This window comes from Mustelus asterias, chromosome 2 (assembly GCF_964213995.1).
Source record: "Mustelus asterias chromosome 2, sMusAst1.hap1.1, whole genome shotgun sequence".
Classification (NCBI taxonomy): domain Eukaryota; kingdom Metazoa; phylum Chordata; class Chondrichthyes; order Carcharhiniformes; family Triakidae; genus Mustelus; species Mustelus asterias.
Genome location: NC_135802.1, coordinates 35,435,874 through 35,454,488, shown reverse-complemented (window position 1 = coordinate 35,454,488; position 18,615 = coordinate 35,435,874). Strand labels below are relative to the sequence as shown.

The 18,615-nt window shown below is 47.0% G+C and overlaps 1 protein-coding gene across 1 annotated transcript in view; it reads left to right on the top strand.

Moving 5' to 3' along the window:
- Positions 1-18,615, top strand: part of LOC144506832 (integrin beta-1-like) — a 119,942-nt gene that overhangs the window by 47,302 nt on the left and 54,025 nt on the right. Inside the window, exons 5-6 of the mRNA XM_078233191.1 lie at positions 4,619-4,789; positions 5,472-5,665. Of these exons, the coding sequence (XP_078089317.1) occupies positions 4,619-4,789; positions 5,472-5,665 (365 nt within the window). The remainder of the gene's footprint in view (positions 1-4,618; positions 4,790-5,471; positions 5,666-18,615) is intronic.

Sequence of the window (18,615 nt, the reverse complement as noted above, 5' to 3'; positions counted from 1 at the left end):
TATATAGAACGTTGGTTAGGCCACATTTGGAATACTGCATCCAGTTCTGGTCGCCACACTACCAGAAGGACGTGGAGGCTTTGGAGAGAGTGCAGGAAAGGTTTACCAGGATGTTGCCTGGTATGGAGGGGCTTAGTTATGAGGAGAGATTGAGTAAACTAGGGTTGTTTTCCCTGGAAAGACGGAGGTTGAGGGGCGACCTAATAGAAGTTTATAAAATTATGAAGGGCATAGACAGGGTGAACATTTGGAAGCTTTTGTCCAGGTCAGAAACACAAGGGGTCACAAGTTCAAGGTAAGGGGGGCAAGGTTCAATACAGATATGCGGGGGACGTATTTTACACAGAGGGTGGTGGGGGCTTGGACTGCACTGCCAAGCAAGGTGGTTGAGGCAGACACGCTAGGATCATTTAAGACTTATCTAGATAGCCACATGAACAGACTGAGAATAGAGGGATACAAACAGATGGTCTAGTTAGGAACCCATGATCAGTGCAGGCTTGGGGGGGCCGAAGGGCCTGTTCCTGTGCTGTATTGTTCTTTGTTCTTTGAGATGTATGAGGCAAGTTTTTTACACAGAGGGTGGTGGGTGCCTGGAACCCGCTGCCGAGGCAGGTAGTGGAAGCAGATACAATAGTGACGTTTAAGGGGCGTCTGGACTGGCATGAATCGGATGGGAACAGAGGGATATGGCCCCCGGAAGGGTTTTAGTTCAGTCGGGCAGCATGGTTGATGCAGGCTTGGAGGGCCAAAGAGCCTGTTCTTTACTGTAATTTTCTTTGTTCTTAAAAAGGTACATTCATTCCTGGAATGTCTCTTCTAATGGTCTTTCCGCTTTTAGTATGGAATGCAACTGCTGTCTGTCTTTCGGACAGAGCCAGACTTCAGCCAGTTCCATGAATGCATAGGGCAGGTCATCTGACCTCTATCTTGGAGCACATTCTCCATTTAAATAGATCAAGTCTATTCAAAAGATTCCATGTTGAATAAAGTTTGTATTTTAAAAGTTACAAGTATGACATGCAGTGTCCCGTGTGGGGCTCAGTCTGGGTGTTTAAAATAGCTCGGCTGAAGTTAGAATAGGTTTTATTTCTTTTAACATTTTCAGACTAACTATTAGTGTCTCACTGGCAGAACCATCCAAAGTTTGTGATTTGGGGGCAAGTAATAACCTAGTGGTATTATCGCTAGACTATTAATCCAGAAACTCAGCTAATGTTCTGGGGGCCTCGGTTCAAATCCCACCACGGCAGATAGTGCAATTTGAATTCAATTAAAAATATCTGGAATTAAGAATCTACTGATGACCATGAAACCATAGTCGATTGTTGGAAAAACCCATCTGGTTCACTAATGTCTTTTAGGGAAGGAAATCTGTCATCCTTACCTGGTCTGGCCTACATGTGACTCCAGAGCCACAGCAATGTGGTTGACTCTCAACTGCCCAACTAGGAATGGGCAATAAATGCTGGCCAGCCAGCGACACTCATGTCCCAGGAATGAATAAAAAATAAAATCACTTTGTCAGATGATTTCCAGTAGAACGCGATTGTGCAGAGGATGTTGACACTTTTGGACAGTTGCCAGGGTACACGCAATTCAGTGCTGGGGAAGTTACAGGCTATGAACAACTGTTCTTTGCTCCAGTATGTGGATAGGATTCGCCAAGCCTCCGTGGCAAGTTTTCTTGCAGCGGAGTTGTCTCGCTTTTGGTTGTGGCTGGGACCTTCTGGTCTTGGTGAAGTCATTGGCGATTTACATCCTTTGTTGTGCTGCCGTTGGGAAACCCACGGCAGGAGTTGACTTCTGCAGAAGATCCAGCTGGCGGGAAGAGCCGGAGAATTCCACCCCGTGTCTTAAACACTTAAGCACAGAAGAAGTCACAAAAGTTTGGTTGCATTGATCACATTTGAAAATTTGATCACTGTTGTGTATTGGTGCATTTCCTTGCAGGGAGAAGGGCGTCCGAAACCAGGGCTTACACTCCTCACACTGGAATAGTCCCCCTTTTGAGTAGGCCGTGGTAAGATGCTCTTTCGAAGAGACTTTAGTGGAGACTCAATGGGCCAAATGGTCTCCTTCTCCACTGTAGGGATTCTAAAGTAAAGTATTAGTCAAAAGTAGGCTTACATTAACATTGCAATGAAGTTACTGTGAAAATCCCTAGTCGCCACACTCCAGCACCTGTTCGGGTACACTGAGCGAGAATTTAGCATGGCCAGTGCATCTAACCAGCATGTCTTTTGGAGTGTGGGAGGAAACCAGAGCACCCGGAGGAAACCCACACAGACACGGGGAAAAACGTACAAGCTCCACACAGACAGTGACCCAAGCCGGGAATTGAACCCGGGTCCCTGGCGCTGTGAGGCAGCAGTGCTGACCACTGTGCCACTGTGCTGCCCCCCCTTTGCCACCGTGCCGCCCTCTCCCCCACTGTGCCACCGTGCTACCCCCCCCCCCCCCACTGTGCCACCATGCCACCCCATAGTATATAGAATCTTATAGATGATAGGATTCTATAGTCCTATGTAAATTTGGTACAATAACTAATGATCCACTTTGTGGCCAGTTAATTGAAAAGATTTCAGTTTTGTGAATTAGGGAATGTCTCCTCATGGGGGCTGTCGATTTAACTTTGGAAAAAGCCATGACTTTGATAGTCCAGATTGAATCTGCCATGTGATCCTAACAATGGATAAGTTTATGTGCAGTCACTTGGTCAAGCTGTTTGAAAGGTGAGTTTTCTTTTGCGATGATACATACATGTCACTCTCAGTGAGAGGCTCTTCCATGTGTCGAACCAATGAAGTCATCTTCTTGGACAACCTGCACATCTTTGCAATATGGCTCTACTTACAGCATCAATTGCACTTTTTTCCCCTGAGCTGGGCATGGTGAGTGACTCATTGGGCATTTCCATAATTTGCTCACAGTTTTGAAGGTATCTAACCATGATGGGGCATGTGTTAATGAGATTGTCTGTCACCCTTGTGCTTGCTGCCCTTGTACTTCAGCAGGTTGTGCAGGCTGCGTCTCAGTTCTAAGTTGAAGGATGTATTGCTCTGTAACCTCTCCAAATCTAACATTACAGATTCAATTTGTGCAGCCAAGGTCATGGCTTCTTCCAAGGTTAAATCATCATCCTCTGTGAGGAGACATTCCCAATTCGTGAAATTGAAGTCTTTCCAATTAATTGGCCATGAATTATTTCCTTAATTATTGTGTTAAATTTACATGTAGAGGCCAATTACTGCAATGCTGCCACATATAGTTTAATGCAAGGGTTCCCAAACTGGGGTCCATGGACTCCCAGGGCCCGTGAATGATCCCCAGGGGAGTCTGTGATGCTGACGGCCGCCACGCGAGCAAACGCTGGTTCCAATGCTCACAACTGTAAAATAATTAGATAAAACAAATAAGCCAATTAGAGTGAGGCCTCTTAGAGTACTGGACACTGATGGGCTGACTGGTCGGCATCTGCGGTGAAAGAGAGGATTATATTCCAATTTGTTTAACTTCCATCAGAACTGACAACAATTTGTGCTGTGACAGTTTGTTTTTGTGTAAGGGGAGAGGCAGGGAATGGTGGAGAGGCAAGGAAAGTACAAAAGGCATGCTCTGTGACAAGATAGAAATCAAGGGAGATTAGTAACAAACCAACAGATAGTAGGAGGCAAAGTGGGTGATGATGGAAGTTTTTATAGGGGAGTTCCTCCGATGTAGCCTATTTGGTCCATCACTTTTGCACTTGCTGTTTTGAAGTGCAATCCAATGCATCCGACCAAACCTCTCTTTATCAGAAACCATGCACATATCATGGAACAGTGATATAATTCCAAGTCAGAGTGGTGTATCACTCGGAGGGGAACTTGCAGGTGATGGTGTTCCTGTGCATCTGCTGCCCTTGTCCTTCTTTGTGGTAGGGGTTTGGGAGGCGCTGTTGAAGAAGGAGCCTTTGTGAGTTACGTCAGTGCTTCTTGTAGATAAGACTTGTATGTTTCATATCGATGAATTTCTAATATTAGAACAAAGAACAAAGAAAAGTATAGCACAGGCCCAGGCCCCACTGCTCTCCAAGCCTGTGCCGATCACGATGCCCTGTCTAAACTGAAAAAAAACCTTCTGCCCTTACTCGGTCTGTATCCCTCTATTCCCTCCCTATTCATGTACCCATCCAGATGCCTCTTACATGTTGCTAACGTGCCTGCTTCCACCACCTCATCTGGCAGCGCGTTCCAGGCACCCACCACTCTCTGTGTGAAAAACATCCCCCACACATCTTCTTTAAACTTTCCCCCTCTCACCTTGAACATATGCTCCCTTCTAATTGACACTTTCACCCTGGGAAAAAACCTCTGACTATCCATCCTGCTTATACCTCACATAATTTTGTCGACCTCTATCAGGTCTCCCCTCAGCCTATGTCTTTCCAGTGAAAACAATCCTAGTTTATTCAACCTCTCCTCATAGCCATCACCCTCGAGACCAGGCAACATCCATTACAACAGAGAGAGCTTTGCACTCTCCCCAAAGCTTCCATGTCCTTCTGGTAGTGTGGTGGCCAGAACTGCACAAAATACTCCAAATTTTAACATTTAACGTTTTTGTTTCATCTCAGGAGAACCCCAGACCTTCTCGCTGCATATTCAAAGAGCTAAGGACTATCCCATTGATCTCTACTATCTTGCGGACCTCTCCATCTCTGTGCAGGATGGCTTGGAAAACATGAAGAAATTGGGAATTGAATTAAAGGAAGAAATGCAGAAGATAACATCTGATTTCAGAATTGGCAAGAAAAACCATAAACCTTCTTCTCACAGGCCAGATCCTTGAAATTCTATAAAGGACACACACAAATCATGAGATAAAGCAAGAATTTTTCCTTGCAGCTTTTGTTTTGAAGATTTAATTTAGTTTAATTTAATTTAAAGTTGATTTATGACACAATCAGTTCAGTGTCACACCTCTACATTATAAATTATAAAGTATAACTGCAGAGGATTAAACTTTATGGTCTGAGCAACATTTTCTCCATCCAGTGACTCTGTCTACACTTTCTGCTGCCTCGGCAATGCAGCCAGCATAATTAAGAACCCCATGCACCCCAAACATTCCCTCTTCCACCTTCTTCCGTCCGGGAAAAGGATACAAAGGTCTGAGGTCACATGCCCAACCGACTCAAGAACAGCTTCTTCCCTGCTGCTGTCAGACTTTTGAATGGACTTACCTCGCATTAAGTTGATTTTTCTCTACACCCTAGCTATGACAGTAACACTACATTCTGCACTCTCTCCTTTCCTTCTCTATGAACAAAATGCTTTGTCTGTATAGCGCGCAAGAAACAATACTTTTCACCGTATGTTAATACATGTGACAATAATAAATCAAATCAAATCAAATTATTTTTCCTTACTTTGCCAAGCTCAGCTCTCATAGCATTCCCTCACTTATAAAGTTGTGTTTCCTTTCAGGGTTCGGTATCTTGCAGAGAAATCCTTGTGCAGCTGGTGAGACATGCACCAGTCAATTCAGCTTCAGAAACGTTCTAGCATTGAATTCTGACGGAGCGATGTTCAACACACTGCTCCACCAGCAGACCGTTGCTGCGAGTCTGAACTCTTCAGAGGACGGTGCTGCTGCTATCATGCAGACTGCTGTCTGTGGGGTGAGTGGAAAACTTCAGTGCTTGTCGTGTCAATGCGACTGTCGGTACCTTTATAACTTAAATGTGTGTGGGGGGGGGGGGGGGTTTCTGTGATCTGTGCTTTCAGTCAGATGTTTGGCTGGCCAAGCAGTGGAAACCTTGGGTGCACGGTCTATTTCAACCATGTAAGAAGTTTAACAACACCAGGTTAAAGTCCAACAGGTTTATTTGGTAGCAAAAGCCACACAAGCTTTCGAAGCTCTAAGCCCCTTCTTCAGGTGAGTGGGAATTCTGTTCACAAACAGAGTTTATAAAGACACAGACTCAATTTACATGAATAATGGTTGGAATGCGAATACTTACAACTAATCAAGTCTTTAAGAAACAAAACAATGGGAGTGGAGAGAGCATCAAGACAGGCTAAAAAGATGTGTATTGTCTCCAGACAAGACAGCCAGTGAAACTCTGGCTGGCTTCCCATACCTGCAGAGTGGGCTAGCTGACTGCCTGCACCAGTGGGCCCCACTGGCTAACCACCTCCCTCCTGCAGCCAGGATGCATATATGATTTTGAGGCATTGACCTGGTTAACATCAGGTCTGTAGGCCGCAGAGTCCCAGTGGAGTTTATTGGCCTCAGGCCTTCAATCATTGAGCACCCCCCCCTCAGCTGACCGCACACTGTGATTGCATAAGGTGCGAAGCTTGGAGAGGCAGGGGCTGGATTATTCATGTGGGAACTCCACAAAACAATCGGAGTGTATCTTGGCTGGGCCTCTTTCTCTCCATTGCCAATGAAACTGGTCAGAGTCCAAACCAATTCCCACCAAGGATGTTGCTATGACCCTGTGATGAGGGGTGAAATGATTCCCTTATTCTTCCACTCCAAGTTTGACTGTAACAAGAGTTTCTTTGTGAATTTAGGGAGGATCTGCTTTGCCAATTCTGTCCCACTGTTTACACTTTCAGGCTGTAAAGAGTTTATCAGCTAGATTGTCATAGGTTAACCAAAGAGCAAGGTAAATTCATTGAAACTATTTGCCAAACTGATATAAAACAAGGTAAATTGCAATCACCATGCATACATCATTGCAGCTGTTTTATGACTTTGCTCGGGCGAGGCTCGTAAAATCCTGCCTGAAGCCAACAGATAATTTTGTACTGCGAGCCTCGCCCACCCTGATTCTGGGGTGGGCGTGCCGGTAAAATTCCGGCCCAAATGTCTGGACACACACACACTCACACACACCACGCACACCAGTACCAATAACAGAGTAAGAGGCTTACAGGATGTTTACAGTTCACGAAAAATAAAACAGGGCATTATGCTGTTTCTTGGCTGGTCTCGGCACAGTGATTCCATGCTGCGGCCATTTTGTTCAGTTGTCTTCCTGGGTGAAGTTGTATGGAGCAGATTTCCACATTTTATTCACGAAAGGTCTCAGCTCACAGCAGATTTCTCAGGATGGTCACTTTGCAAACTGTGCGCAACACTTCGGAGAGAGAGGGTCCACTGCTTCAACAGTTTTCAGTACCGCGTTATCTTTTGTTGTCTATCTCTTGTTTGGTAAGAATTCTTAAAGTACCATGCTGGCTGTATATTCCTGAGAAACGCTATTAGTCTCTGCCTGCTGCAGTTACTTTTTCAGAAAAGATAATTGCATTTTGATATTTCATAGAATAGAAATAGATCATAGAAACCCTACAGTACAGAAAAATTTCATCTCAGAAATGATTGAAAAGTCTCAGGATGGTGTGAAGCCAACAGGGGAATGGGGTCCTTCATGTTCCACAGGGGTTTGAGTGACTATTTCTTATCATCCCACCTGGGATGTGTAGTTATGTGTGTTCTAAGGGCAGTTCCACCATTGTCTCTTAGAGGGTTCCATTTTTAAAAAATCCAGCCAGAAAAATAAATTATTTTAACTGTGGATGGGAATTCTCTCTGTTTGAGGTTAAGTGCAGTGGTGGGCAGCTCTGGCAGTGCCTGTTCTGCTGACGAGAATGCCATGCCCGATTCAGCACTTGGAACCTCATTAATTAAGCAAATGTGAATTCCTCTCTGAACCACCTGGCGGGCCAGGCAGCTGCTTCCTCCGCCCGCCCCGAGATGACTTATTTATTAGTATCGCAAGTAGGCTTACATTAACACTGCAATGAAATTACAGTGAAAATCCCCCAGTCGCCACACTCCGGCACCTGTTCAGGTACACTGAGGGAGAATTTAGCATGGCCAATGCACCTAACCAGCACGTCTTTCGGACTGTGGGAGGAAACCGGAGCATCCAGAGGAAACCCACGCAGACACGGGGAGAATGTGCAGACTCCACACCGACAGTCACCCAAGCTGGGAATCGAACCTGGGTCCCTGATGCTGTGAGGTAGCAGTGCTAACCACTGTGCCACCATGCCGCCCCGTCTGGGCACCATATTTAAATGCCATATCACTCACTCCCGCCCCCTCTGTCTTCACCAGGCCATGTAGGATGTCTGGAACCCCAAGGGAAAAGGCAGCAGCAGTTTCAGTGCCAGGGCCCTTGAAGTCCTTGTTAAGGGAATCCAGGCCCAATGGCATGTCCTCTACCCCAGGGGCAACTCCAAAGCAGCACACCAACCTCATGTCTGCAGCCTGGGAGGCCATCTTCCAGGAGGTCAGCGTGGCTGTCACCCACGCATGAAGCGCCATCCAGTGCAGGAAGCAGAAGAATGATCTCATCTGCTCCACCAGGGTACGTCCTCTCTCAGCTCCCTCCACTGTCAAACTCTCAGCATGGCATCATGCACTCAAACAGCGACTCGCTTCATGGATCTCACACATTCAGCCCTGGGGGACACAAATCAACAGACACTCTCTCAACAAGACTTTCCATACCACCACCATCCCATCTGTCTTGTTTGTTCACACTCCATTCCCTGTCCCTTCTCGGGAGGGCTCACACACACACGGGACATTCATTTCACACAACCCCTGCTCCATTCCCTTTGATCACAACTCGCTCTTTTGTCCCCATACAGGCCCAACTCACGCGCAACAAGCGAGTCTAGACCTGGGTGGGGAGGGAGTGGCAGAGATCATCACCCCCACCAAGTCCAAGCAGGCTGCTGCAGAGCTCGCCGGCGAGGACCGGGGTCACTCCAGTGGCAATGCAAAGCTTGGCCTCTCCCAACAACCTCGTACAGATCTCCGTCCCATCACCTCACTAAATCCTGCCATTTAAAGTGAGTGCCATACTCTGAATTAGCTTCAGCCCATCCACTTAAACTGTCCTTCTGTCCTGTGTAGCTATCAACAGACTGAGCCCCCGAAGCACTTCTGAGGATGAGGGAGCTCGGGAAGAACCATCACAGCGCTCACCCGCACCCTCCCCCAGCACAGAGACACACACCTCGGTGGGTCGTAGTTCAAGGGTAGTCTTCCTGCACCTCCTCATCTTCATCTTCTGTCGAGGTCTCTCCTCTCCCCACTCACCCTCTGGCAGAGCCTCTCTGCACAGCCAGATTGTGAAGAGCACTGCAAACTGCAATCATATGACAAACCCTCTCTGGTTCATACTGCAGAGAGAGACCTGGGCGGTCCAGGTATTTGAGTCGAATCTTCGGCAGTCGTATGCACCGCTCTACGAGGGAGCGTGTGGTGGAGTGAGCAACGTTGTACCTTACCTCAGCTGGAGTCAGAGGGCGCCGCAGCAGAGTCATGAGCCAGTGTTTAAGTGGGTAGCACTTATCTCCCTGCAGACTTTCTGACCCCTCGAGGATCCCAGGAGTGACTGAGGATGTAGGAGTCGCAGCAACTCACTGGGAGCCATGCGCACACACGCAGGATCTACTTTCGATGGTCACACACCAACTGTACATTGATGGACTGGAAGCCCTTGCGGTCGATGAAACTCAATGGCTGCTGCCAAGGAGCCTGTATAGCTTTATGGGTGCAATCTATTGCGCCCTGCACTCGTGGGAACCTGGAGATAGCTGTGAATCCCATAAATCTCTGAGCGTGGCTATCCCCACTCAGAGCAGTGTTTACATAATGATGGGCCCTCCTGTTAAGGGCATTGGTCACCTCCTGTAGACATTGATGTGTTGCTGGCTGAAATGTTGCACAGGTTGCTCCCACAGGCAATGCAATTGAGTAGAGATGCCACCTTTTATTTTCCAGCCTGCCCCACTAATACTGGATCCTGTCATTGTGGTGGTGAACGCTGGCACACTCCTGACAGAGCCTATCAGGAGGCATCCATACCTCATGTAGACCTGTACCCACCCTATTTGAAGGCCATGTGCCATGTAAATTACAGGGTTCCCCCCACCCCCCTCCCCATGAGAGCTTCACATACCCCAACCTGTATTATGTGTTCCCTATCTACAGGCTGAGGATGCCCCATGACCATCACAATTCCCTGTGCGGCCCAGTACAGAGCCTGTCATGCCCAGGGATATTGACTGTAGGACAGCTCCGCACACCAAGCTGGGCATTTTTCCCAATGGAACACACAACCCTTGCCCTTCCCTGCTGCTGGGGTACACCGTGCCCCCAGTAATCATCCCTGGTGCATGCCCACTACTGTTCTACACTATCTCCTATTTCTGACTTCAGACCAAGGCCCTGGACTGCCTGTCAGTTGTCACTCTTTCCCATTTCACAACAAGAATGTCTGCACTCTCTCCAGTCTGCCAGCCCTGAATTTAAACAGGAGCCTTGGTGTAGTTCCCAATTCCAAAGAGGACCATGGACAACAGTGCCTTCACAAAGCACTGCAGCCCTAACCTGTTCAGTATTCATGCAAACTATCCCTAATGTACCACACTAACCCTATAATCTGCTGTCTGGGTGCATCCCCTTCCAGTAATACATGCTGCCACACTACCAGAAAGACATAGAAACTTTGGAGAGAGTGTAAAGAAGGTTCACCAGGATGTTGCCTGGTCTCGAGGGTGTTGGCTGTGAGGAGAGGTTGAATAAACTAGGATTGTTTTCACTGGAAAGACGAAGGCTGAGTGGAGACCTGATAAGGGCCTACAAAATTATGAGAGGCATGGACAGGGTGGATGGTCAGGGACTTTTTCCCAGGGTGGAAGTGTCAATTACAAGGAGGCACAGGTTCAAGATGATAGGGGGAAAGTGTAAGGGAGATGTGCGGGGGAAGTTTTTCACCCAGAGAGTGGTGGGTGCCTGTAACACGCTGCCAAGGGAGGTGGTGGAAGCAGGAACATAAACAACTTTGAAGAGGCATCTGGATGGGTACATGAATTGGGAGGGAATAGAGGGATACAGACCGAGTAAGGGCAGAAGGTTTCTTTTGAGTTAGGACATCAAGATCGACATGAGCTTGGAGGGCCGAAAGGCCTGTTCCTGTGTTGTACTTTTCTTTGTTCTTTGTTCTACCCCACAGACCCCTTGTTCATCTCTGTGTCCTGCAGCCTCACCTTGGTTTTGCCTCTGCACTTCATTGTTCATCCTCTTCATTCAACAAATTGCCCGTCTGCCAACCATAATAAGACCATGAGACCATAAGACATAGAGCAGAATTAGACCACTCAGCCTAATTCGAGTCTGCTCCACCATTCAGTCATGATATTTTTCTCATCCCCATTCTCCTGCCTTCTCCCTATAACCCCTGATCCCCTTATTAATCAAGAACCTATCTATCTCTGTCTTAAAGACACTCAGTGACCTGGCGTCCACAGCTTTCTGTGGCAAAGAGTTCCACAGATTCACCACTCTCTGGCTGAAGAAATTCCTCCTCATCTCTGTTTTAAAGGATCTTCCCTTTAGCCCCAGGTCGTGCCCTCTGGTTCTAGATTTTCCTACTAGTGGAAACATCCTCTCCACGTCCACTCTATCCAGGTCTCGCAGTATCCTGTAAGTTTCAATAAGATCCTCCCCCAACCTTCTAAACTCCAACATGTACAGACCCAGAGTCCTCAATCGTTCTTCATATGACATGAACCCATGCCCTTCTCCCACCCTTTCCTTTCACAGCGCTCTTTTAAAACACTGTTAATGTTTCTCCCACCTCCTCCTTGCACAGCACTCCTTCCACATTGCCCCCTGTGTCTTTGTCTGCCCACACCCGCATCCCCTCGCTCACAACCCAACATGGTCGAACTCGGGGTTTGCCACGGCGGCTATACAAGTCCCGCAGCACAGTGCTGTCCACACAGACTGGTGTGTGGAACCATGGGCAAGGAGACCCCTGTACTCCCCAAGCCCAGGCGCAGTACTAATCGGATTTGGTGATACGGGAGGGTCCATGGGTCCAGCAGCACGGTGCTGGCCATGAAGACTTGCTCGGCATGAAGATGGAGGCAGGAATAGTCTGCCCTGGCAGAGCGGTGTACAGTGCATCAGGAGCAGCACAGCTCTATGGAAGATAGGCTCTGCATGTTGCATTCATCTTGAAGTCTCTAGCGAACTGAAGACCATCTTGGGCACGTCACTCTTAATCATTCAGGCATGACGCCAACATAATTTCCTGCTGACCCGATGCAAGATTGAAAGGCCTGATGGGATTCCAGCCAGCATCTGTTTTAATGAGCATTCATGAGATGCAAATGAATGCAAATAGAATTCATGCCTCCTGCCAGAGGAACGACCAACTCTCCATTAACCTGCCATTGGGAGAATTCCAGCTGATTGTACACCAGCGGTTTTCTGATTTTTTTTAGCTCTCACCAGATTCTCTGCACCCGTCGACCACCAAACCCTCAACGGGCAGTTTGGGAGAATTCTGCCCCATTTCTTTAACAATCCTCGCAACAATGGCAATCAGAGTCATAGACACCAAATAGTATAGTGGCACAATGGTTAGCACTGCTGCCTCACAGTGCCAGTTTCCTCCCACAGTCTGAAAGACGTGCTGGTTAGGTGCATTGGCCATGCTAAATTCTCCCTCAGTGTACCTGAACAGGCACCAGGAGTGTGGCGACTGGGGAATTTTCACACTTCATTGCAGTGTTAACGTAAGCCAATTGTGACACTAATAAATAAACTTTAAACGACTGCAAACACTGGCGATCTTGCACCGAATCCTCATCCCTGTGTTCAATCACCTACATTGGCCCCAAGCCCAGCGAAACCTTGATTTTCAAATTCTCATCCTTGTTTTCAAATGTCTCCATGACATCGCCCCTCCCAATCTTTATAATCTCCACTACCTCACAACCCTCTGGGATATCCGCTCACTCTGATCTCCTGCGCATCCTCCACTCGACCTCTAGGAGTCTGAGCTTTTGGAATTCCCTCCTAGACTTTTCCACCATCCACCTTTTCTCCTCTCCTTTAAGATGCTCCCTGCACCTATTCTTCTGTTGCCCTAAGCTCCCCATTCTGTGCCTTGGTGTCAGACTTTGTTGATAATCTCTGATAAACACCATTACTGGAGCTTCTTCCCTGCTGCCATCAGACTTTTGAATGGACCTACCCTGTATTAAACAAATCTTTCTCTACACCCTAACTATGGCTGTAACACTGTATTCTGCACTCTCTCCTTTCCTTCTCCCCTATGTACTGTATGAACGATATGTTTTGTCTGTATAGCACGCAAGAAACAATACTTTTCACTGTATACCGATACATGTGACAATAATAAATCAAATGAAGTTCAAAGTTTTTTTATTAGTGTCACAAGTAAGGCTTACATTAATACTGCCATGAAGTTACTGTGAAAATCCCCCAGTCGCCACACTCCGGCACCTGTTCGGGTACACTGAGGGAGAATTTAGCATGGCTAATGCACCTAACCAGCATGTCTTTCAGACTGTGGGAGGAAACCAGAGCACCTGGAGGAAACCCATGTAGACACGGGGAGAATGTGCAGACTCTGCACAGACAGTGACCTGAGCTGGGAATCGAACCTGGGTCCCCTGCGCTATGAGGTAGCAATGCTTGCCACTGTGCCGCAGTGCAATCTAGGGCAGCCAAGGGCAAATAAGGGCAATCTAAATATAAATTGTTGTTGTTGTTGTTGATGGCCCACCATAAACCAATTCATTCTTGTTAACTGGATGTTGCTGTGTGCAAATTGCTTGCTGCCTTTGTTTGCTAAATAAACAATAGCAACTACACTTCAAAAAGGTTGCATTCTCTGCAAAATGTTTTGGGAACTTCTGACGGACATGGGAACATATCCTTTAGAAGTTTTTGATGTCGTTATTTGTCTTGCTGGCAAAAGCTATACTTTGTCTTGAGTAAATTAATTTGGGCTAATGGGTTCCTGTACATCTGCCTCGGGACTTCCAAGTAGCCACATTTCCTTTGTTTTTTTTGAGCTGGAACTGTAAGTTGACTTTGCAGCTGGGACACAGGGGGATTTTAACTCTCACAGGACCTACAGATGTAATTCAGCTATTGCCTTTGCTAGGCCTCCTCTTCAATGCCTGTGGAATTGGTTGAAGCCTGACCTACACCAGCTTTGACCAGTTCATAACTAAAGGACGAGGTTCCTGCTGCTATGCTTAGTGTCCACGCTCTGCTGTACACTGTCAGGACATGTTGCCAGATTGCCTGATCAACACTTGCCAAAACAGCTCTTCTGCGATGAGTTAATTGAAGGGAAAATTTCACATAGAAGGCAGAAAAACATTTCAAGGACAGTCTGAAAGTCTCTCTGAATAGTTTCCCCGAGACACGGACTGATCTTGAACACCACTGCGACTCTCGCCAATTTTTACAATTGCACCATAGAAAGCATTCTTTCCGGATGTATCATAGCTTGGTATGGCTCCTGCTCTGACCAAGACCGCAAGAAACTACAAAGGGTTGTGAATGTAGCCCAGTCCATCATGCAAATCAGCCTCCCATCCATTGACTCCATCTACACTTCCCGCTGCCTTGGAAAAGCAGCCAGCATAATCAAGGACCACACGCACCCCGGACATTCTCTCTTCCACCTTCTTCCGTCGGGAAAAAGATATAAAAGTCTGAGGTCATGTGCCAACCGGCTCAAGAACAGCTTCTTCCCTGCTGCCATCAGACTTTTGAATGGACCTACCTCACACTAAGTTGATCTTTCTCTACACCCTAGCTATGACTGTAACACTACATTCTGCACTCTGTCCTTTTCTTCTCTATGAATGGTACGCTTTGTCTGTATCATGCACAAGAAACAATACTTTCCACTGTATCCCAATACATGTGACAATAATAAATCAAATCAAAAATTCAAATCAAAAGATTCTCCCATTTGGTGCATTCTCCATCAGCAGAGGCACCGCCTCTGAGGAATGGAACAAAGTCCCGCTGACTGACAAGAAAGGTGAGCTTCACATGTCTGAAGCCACACGGGCCTCCTCTGCACCAACAATACAATGTGCTCAACATACAACAGATCCTTCTGTGCTCAAAATTAGGTTATCTTCGAACATATAGCAATTGAACAAAGGGTCATCCAGACTCAAAACGTTGGCTCTATTCTCTCTCCACAGATGCTGTCAGACCTTTTATTTTTTTATTCATTTGTGGGACATGGGTACCGCTGGCTGGCCAGCATTTATTGCCCATCCCTAGTTGCTCTTAGAGAGCTGCTGAGAGTCAGACACATTGCTGTGGCTCTGGAATCACAAGTCAAACCAGGGAAGGACGGCAGATTTCCTTCCCTAAAGGGCATGAGTGAACCAGATAGGTTTTTCCGACAATTGACAATGGTTTCATGGTCATCAATAGATTCTTGATTCCAGATTTTTTTTATTGAATTCAAATTCCAACACCTGTCGTGATGGGATTTGAACCCAGGTCCCCAGAACATCAGCTGAGTTTCTGGATAGTCTAGCGATAATACCACGAGGCTATTGCCTCCTCTACCTGCTGAGATTTTCCAGCACTTTCTGTTTTTGTTTCAGATTCCAGCATCCGCAGTATTTAGCCTCTATAGAGCAATTGAAACTTAACACAATGAATTCTAATCAATGTCATCATCATCTTCAGCTATGGATAATAAACACACACCTTAGAGATGACAATTGGGGTCATTTGGAGGGTGATTTTCCAGCTTTACTGCGGCTGGTGCAGATTCTGCCGCACCCAGGGCTTGATACCCAGGGTATCGTGCCCAGTGCCAAATAGTTGCAATCATCCCGGTCCCTTTCTATTGGCACAAACTGGATCATGCTCAGAAAAGGCATGAGGCTGATAAGTATATTTAAAGTAGCATTTAAATTAGCTTAGCCCGCGGATTCCCCCAGCTCTCGGCTCTTCCGACCCTCGGGGGCGACACAAACCCAGCGAGAATCACGACTGGTCTCCACTAGCAGAGACCAGGCGTGATGGCCACACCGGGTGGCTTGGAGGCCATTGAAGCCCCCAGGTGGTCGGGAACATGGCTGAGGAGTGCCCACCTAGAAGTGTCCCCCTTGCACCCTGGGAGTGCCCACCTGGCACCCGAGCAGTACTGAATGGGCACTGCCAGTGTGCCAGGGCAGTGCCAAGTCGTGGGGCCGAGAGAGGGTCAGGCCTGGGCGGGGGCTATGATGGAGGTCTATGATGGGAGGGGTCGTGAAGGGGTGGGGCATGAGGGGGATCATGAAGGGGGGCATATTGGGGTCATGAAGGGGACATGTCAGGGGTCTTGAAGGGGGGACATGTCAGGGGTCATGAAGGGGGCATGTCAGGGGTCATTAAGGGGGCATGTCGGGAGTCATAAAGGGGGCTTGTCGGGGGTCATGAAGTCTAATGATGATCATGAAACCATTGTCATAAAAACCCATCTGGTTCACTAATGTGGGAAGGAAGGGAAGGGAAAGAAATCTACCATCTTCACTTGGTCTGGCCTACAGGTGACTCCAGATCCATAGCCATGTGGTTGACTCTTAACTGCCCTCTCAAGGGCAACTATGGGTGGGCAATAAATGAGGGACCAGCCAGCCACACTCACAAATAATAAAAAAATCACAGTCCCTATGTTGAGGCTGTTAATACCAGAAGAAAGGAGTCACAAATCAACCTTTACGTTTTGTATTGCGGCCAGAAAGCTTTTGCACTGGTCACATTGGGTCAGATTGTTGGCGGTATATTGAGCTAATCTTTTTCTACACACTAGCTATGACTGTAACACTACATTCCGCACTCTCTCCTTTCCTTCTCCCCTATGTACTCTATGAAACTTTGTTCTGTATTTATAGCGCGCAAGAAACAATACTTTTCACTGTATCCCAATACCTGTCACAATAATAAATCAAATCAAAACCCGGGAGACGACATTTTGTCTGCCATTCCACATCAAAGGCTTTGTGGCATCCAGCAGGAGAGTCAGTGGGCAATTATTTTATTGAAGCTGCATAGAATCTGTGCGGCCAGCTGAAGCACGCTGTCCCTCGGTTTATCTGGAGTTGACAGAGCGAATGTGCTTGAGACAGTGTTGAAGGTGCTCAGTGACAGTTGTCTCCAGGAACGCTCCTAAGAAGCTGAGTAAGCTGATGAATGTATGTCTTCCCATAATCCTTGGCACCAGCTGCAGTTTGGTGGGGAGAGGGGGGGAGAGGGAGAGAGGGGGTGGCATGGTCCATTTGTGGTCTTCTGATCCAACATCTGTCCTGTGGCTTGCATCAGCTGTGCGCTGTGGTTGGAACAATTCTCATTGGGGTTTGATCAACAGCCTTGTCTCGGCAGCTGTCAAACCTTTGGCAGTTTGCTCGACCGTCAACGCTATAGGAATTATACTTAAAGAGCTCAGTTTTCGTTGTTTTTGTCTCCGCGTTGTGATCGAGACGACGCAGTGTAGATGTGTCTTTATTTCGTCCTTAACCTGCGCTGAAGAGCCATCGAAGGTCCCATTTAATTGCAGAACCTGGTTTCAAGACATGCAGGATCTTGGCTTGGAGACAGTTGTTAGTCTCCCTGAGACACATTTTAATGAAACTGTCTGCTGCCTGTTTTTGTTAGCTTTGTCACTCTTCAATATGTTGCAGTATCGCAACAGCCCTGCCCCCAAGTGCCTCTTTGATTAACACTGATGCCTCCGCTGCTCATGTTATTACATCCCTCCAGCGCTTTCTGTCTGTTTCTCGTTTGCCTGGGGGTTGCAGGTCAGCAGAGGAATCTTTTCAAATAACAGCAGGATGAATGAAGAGCCAGTCAGCTGTTTTTGATTGCAGTTTTGTGTCCTGAGCAATGCTCCCTCTAATTTTTTCCATCCATCTGCGGAGTGAATTTTGTTCTCTGTGCCAATTTCAAGGTAATGTGCAGAAGGACGCCACCAGTTAAAACAAGAAAAAAAATATCTTTACCTAATAATGCATATATTTAAAAATTTACCCTAGGGATGGAAGCAGAAGAAGGAATGTCAACCCCCCTGCCATTGACATACCATCCAGATTTACTGCATCCAATTTTAAATTTACCATGGTGGCATTTGAACTCACGGCCTCTAGGTTTTAAGTTCAGTACCATGATCACTGCTCCACATGAGAGAGGCTTTTGTTTTCGTATTGTAGCTTGTATTTTTGCCATTTGACAGACGTTGAATTGCTCAAGACAAGACAAGGATCTATTGTTTCAACTTGATGAGTTCAAAGTAGAAAGAGTTAAGGAGGCCTTTTTGAATTGATAGTAAATGTGGGCAAAGGTAACTTCTTTACTTTTTCAGCTCACTGCGAGTTTTTCTTTGCTTAAAACTGCTGCAAAAAGTGAGGAAAGTAGCGCAGTCATTTCCTCACAGCAACAATAAGGCAGAGGGAAAGTGTCATAGAAACATAGAAAGCTACAGCACAAAACAGGCCCTTCGGCCCCACAAGTTGTGCCGAACATATCCCTACCTTTTAGGCCTACCTATAACCCTCCATCCTAATAGAAAATTACCCTATGAATTTCCCTGTGAATTTGAGGAGAGGTTGGCTTTTGCCAACTGGAGGGTGAAGGTCCAGGAGACACAGGCCCGGCATTTCACGGAGAGCCCCTCTGTCACTCTGAAAATGGCGGAGCAGGCCGCGTTCCAGAGGTCTCGTCCCTGAACACAGCACCTACCATTTTTGCGGCGGGGTT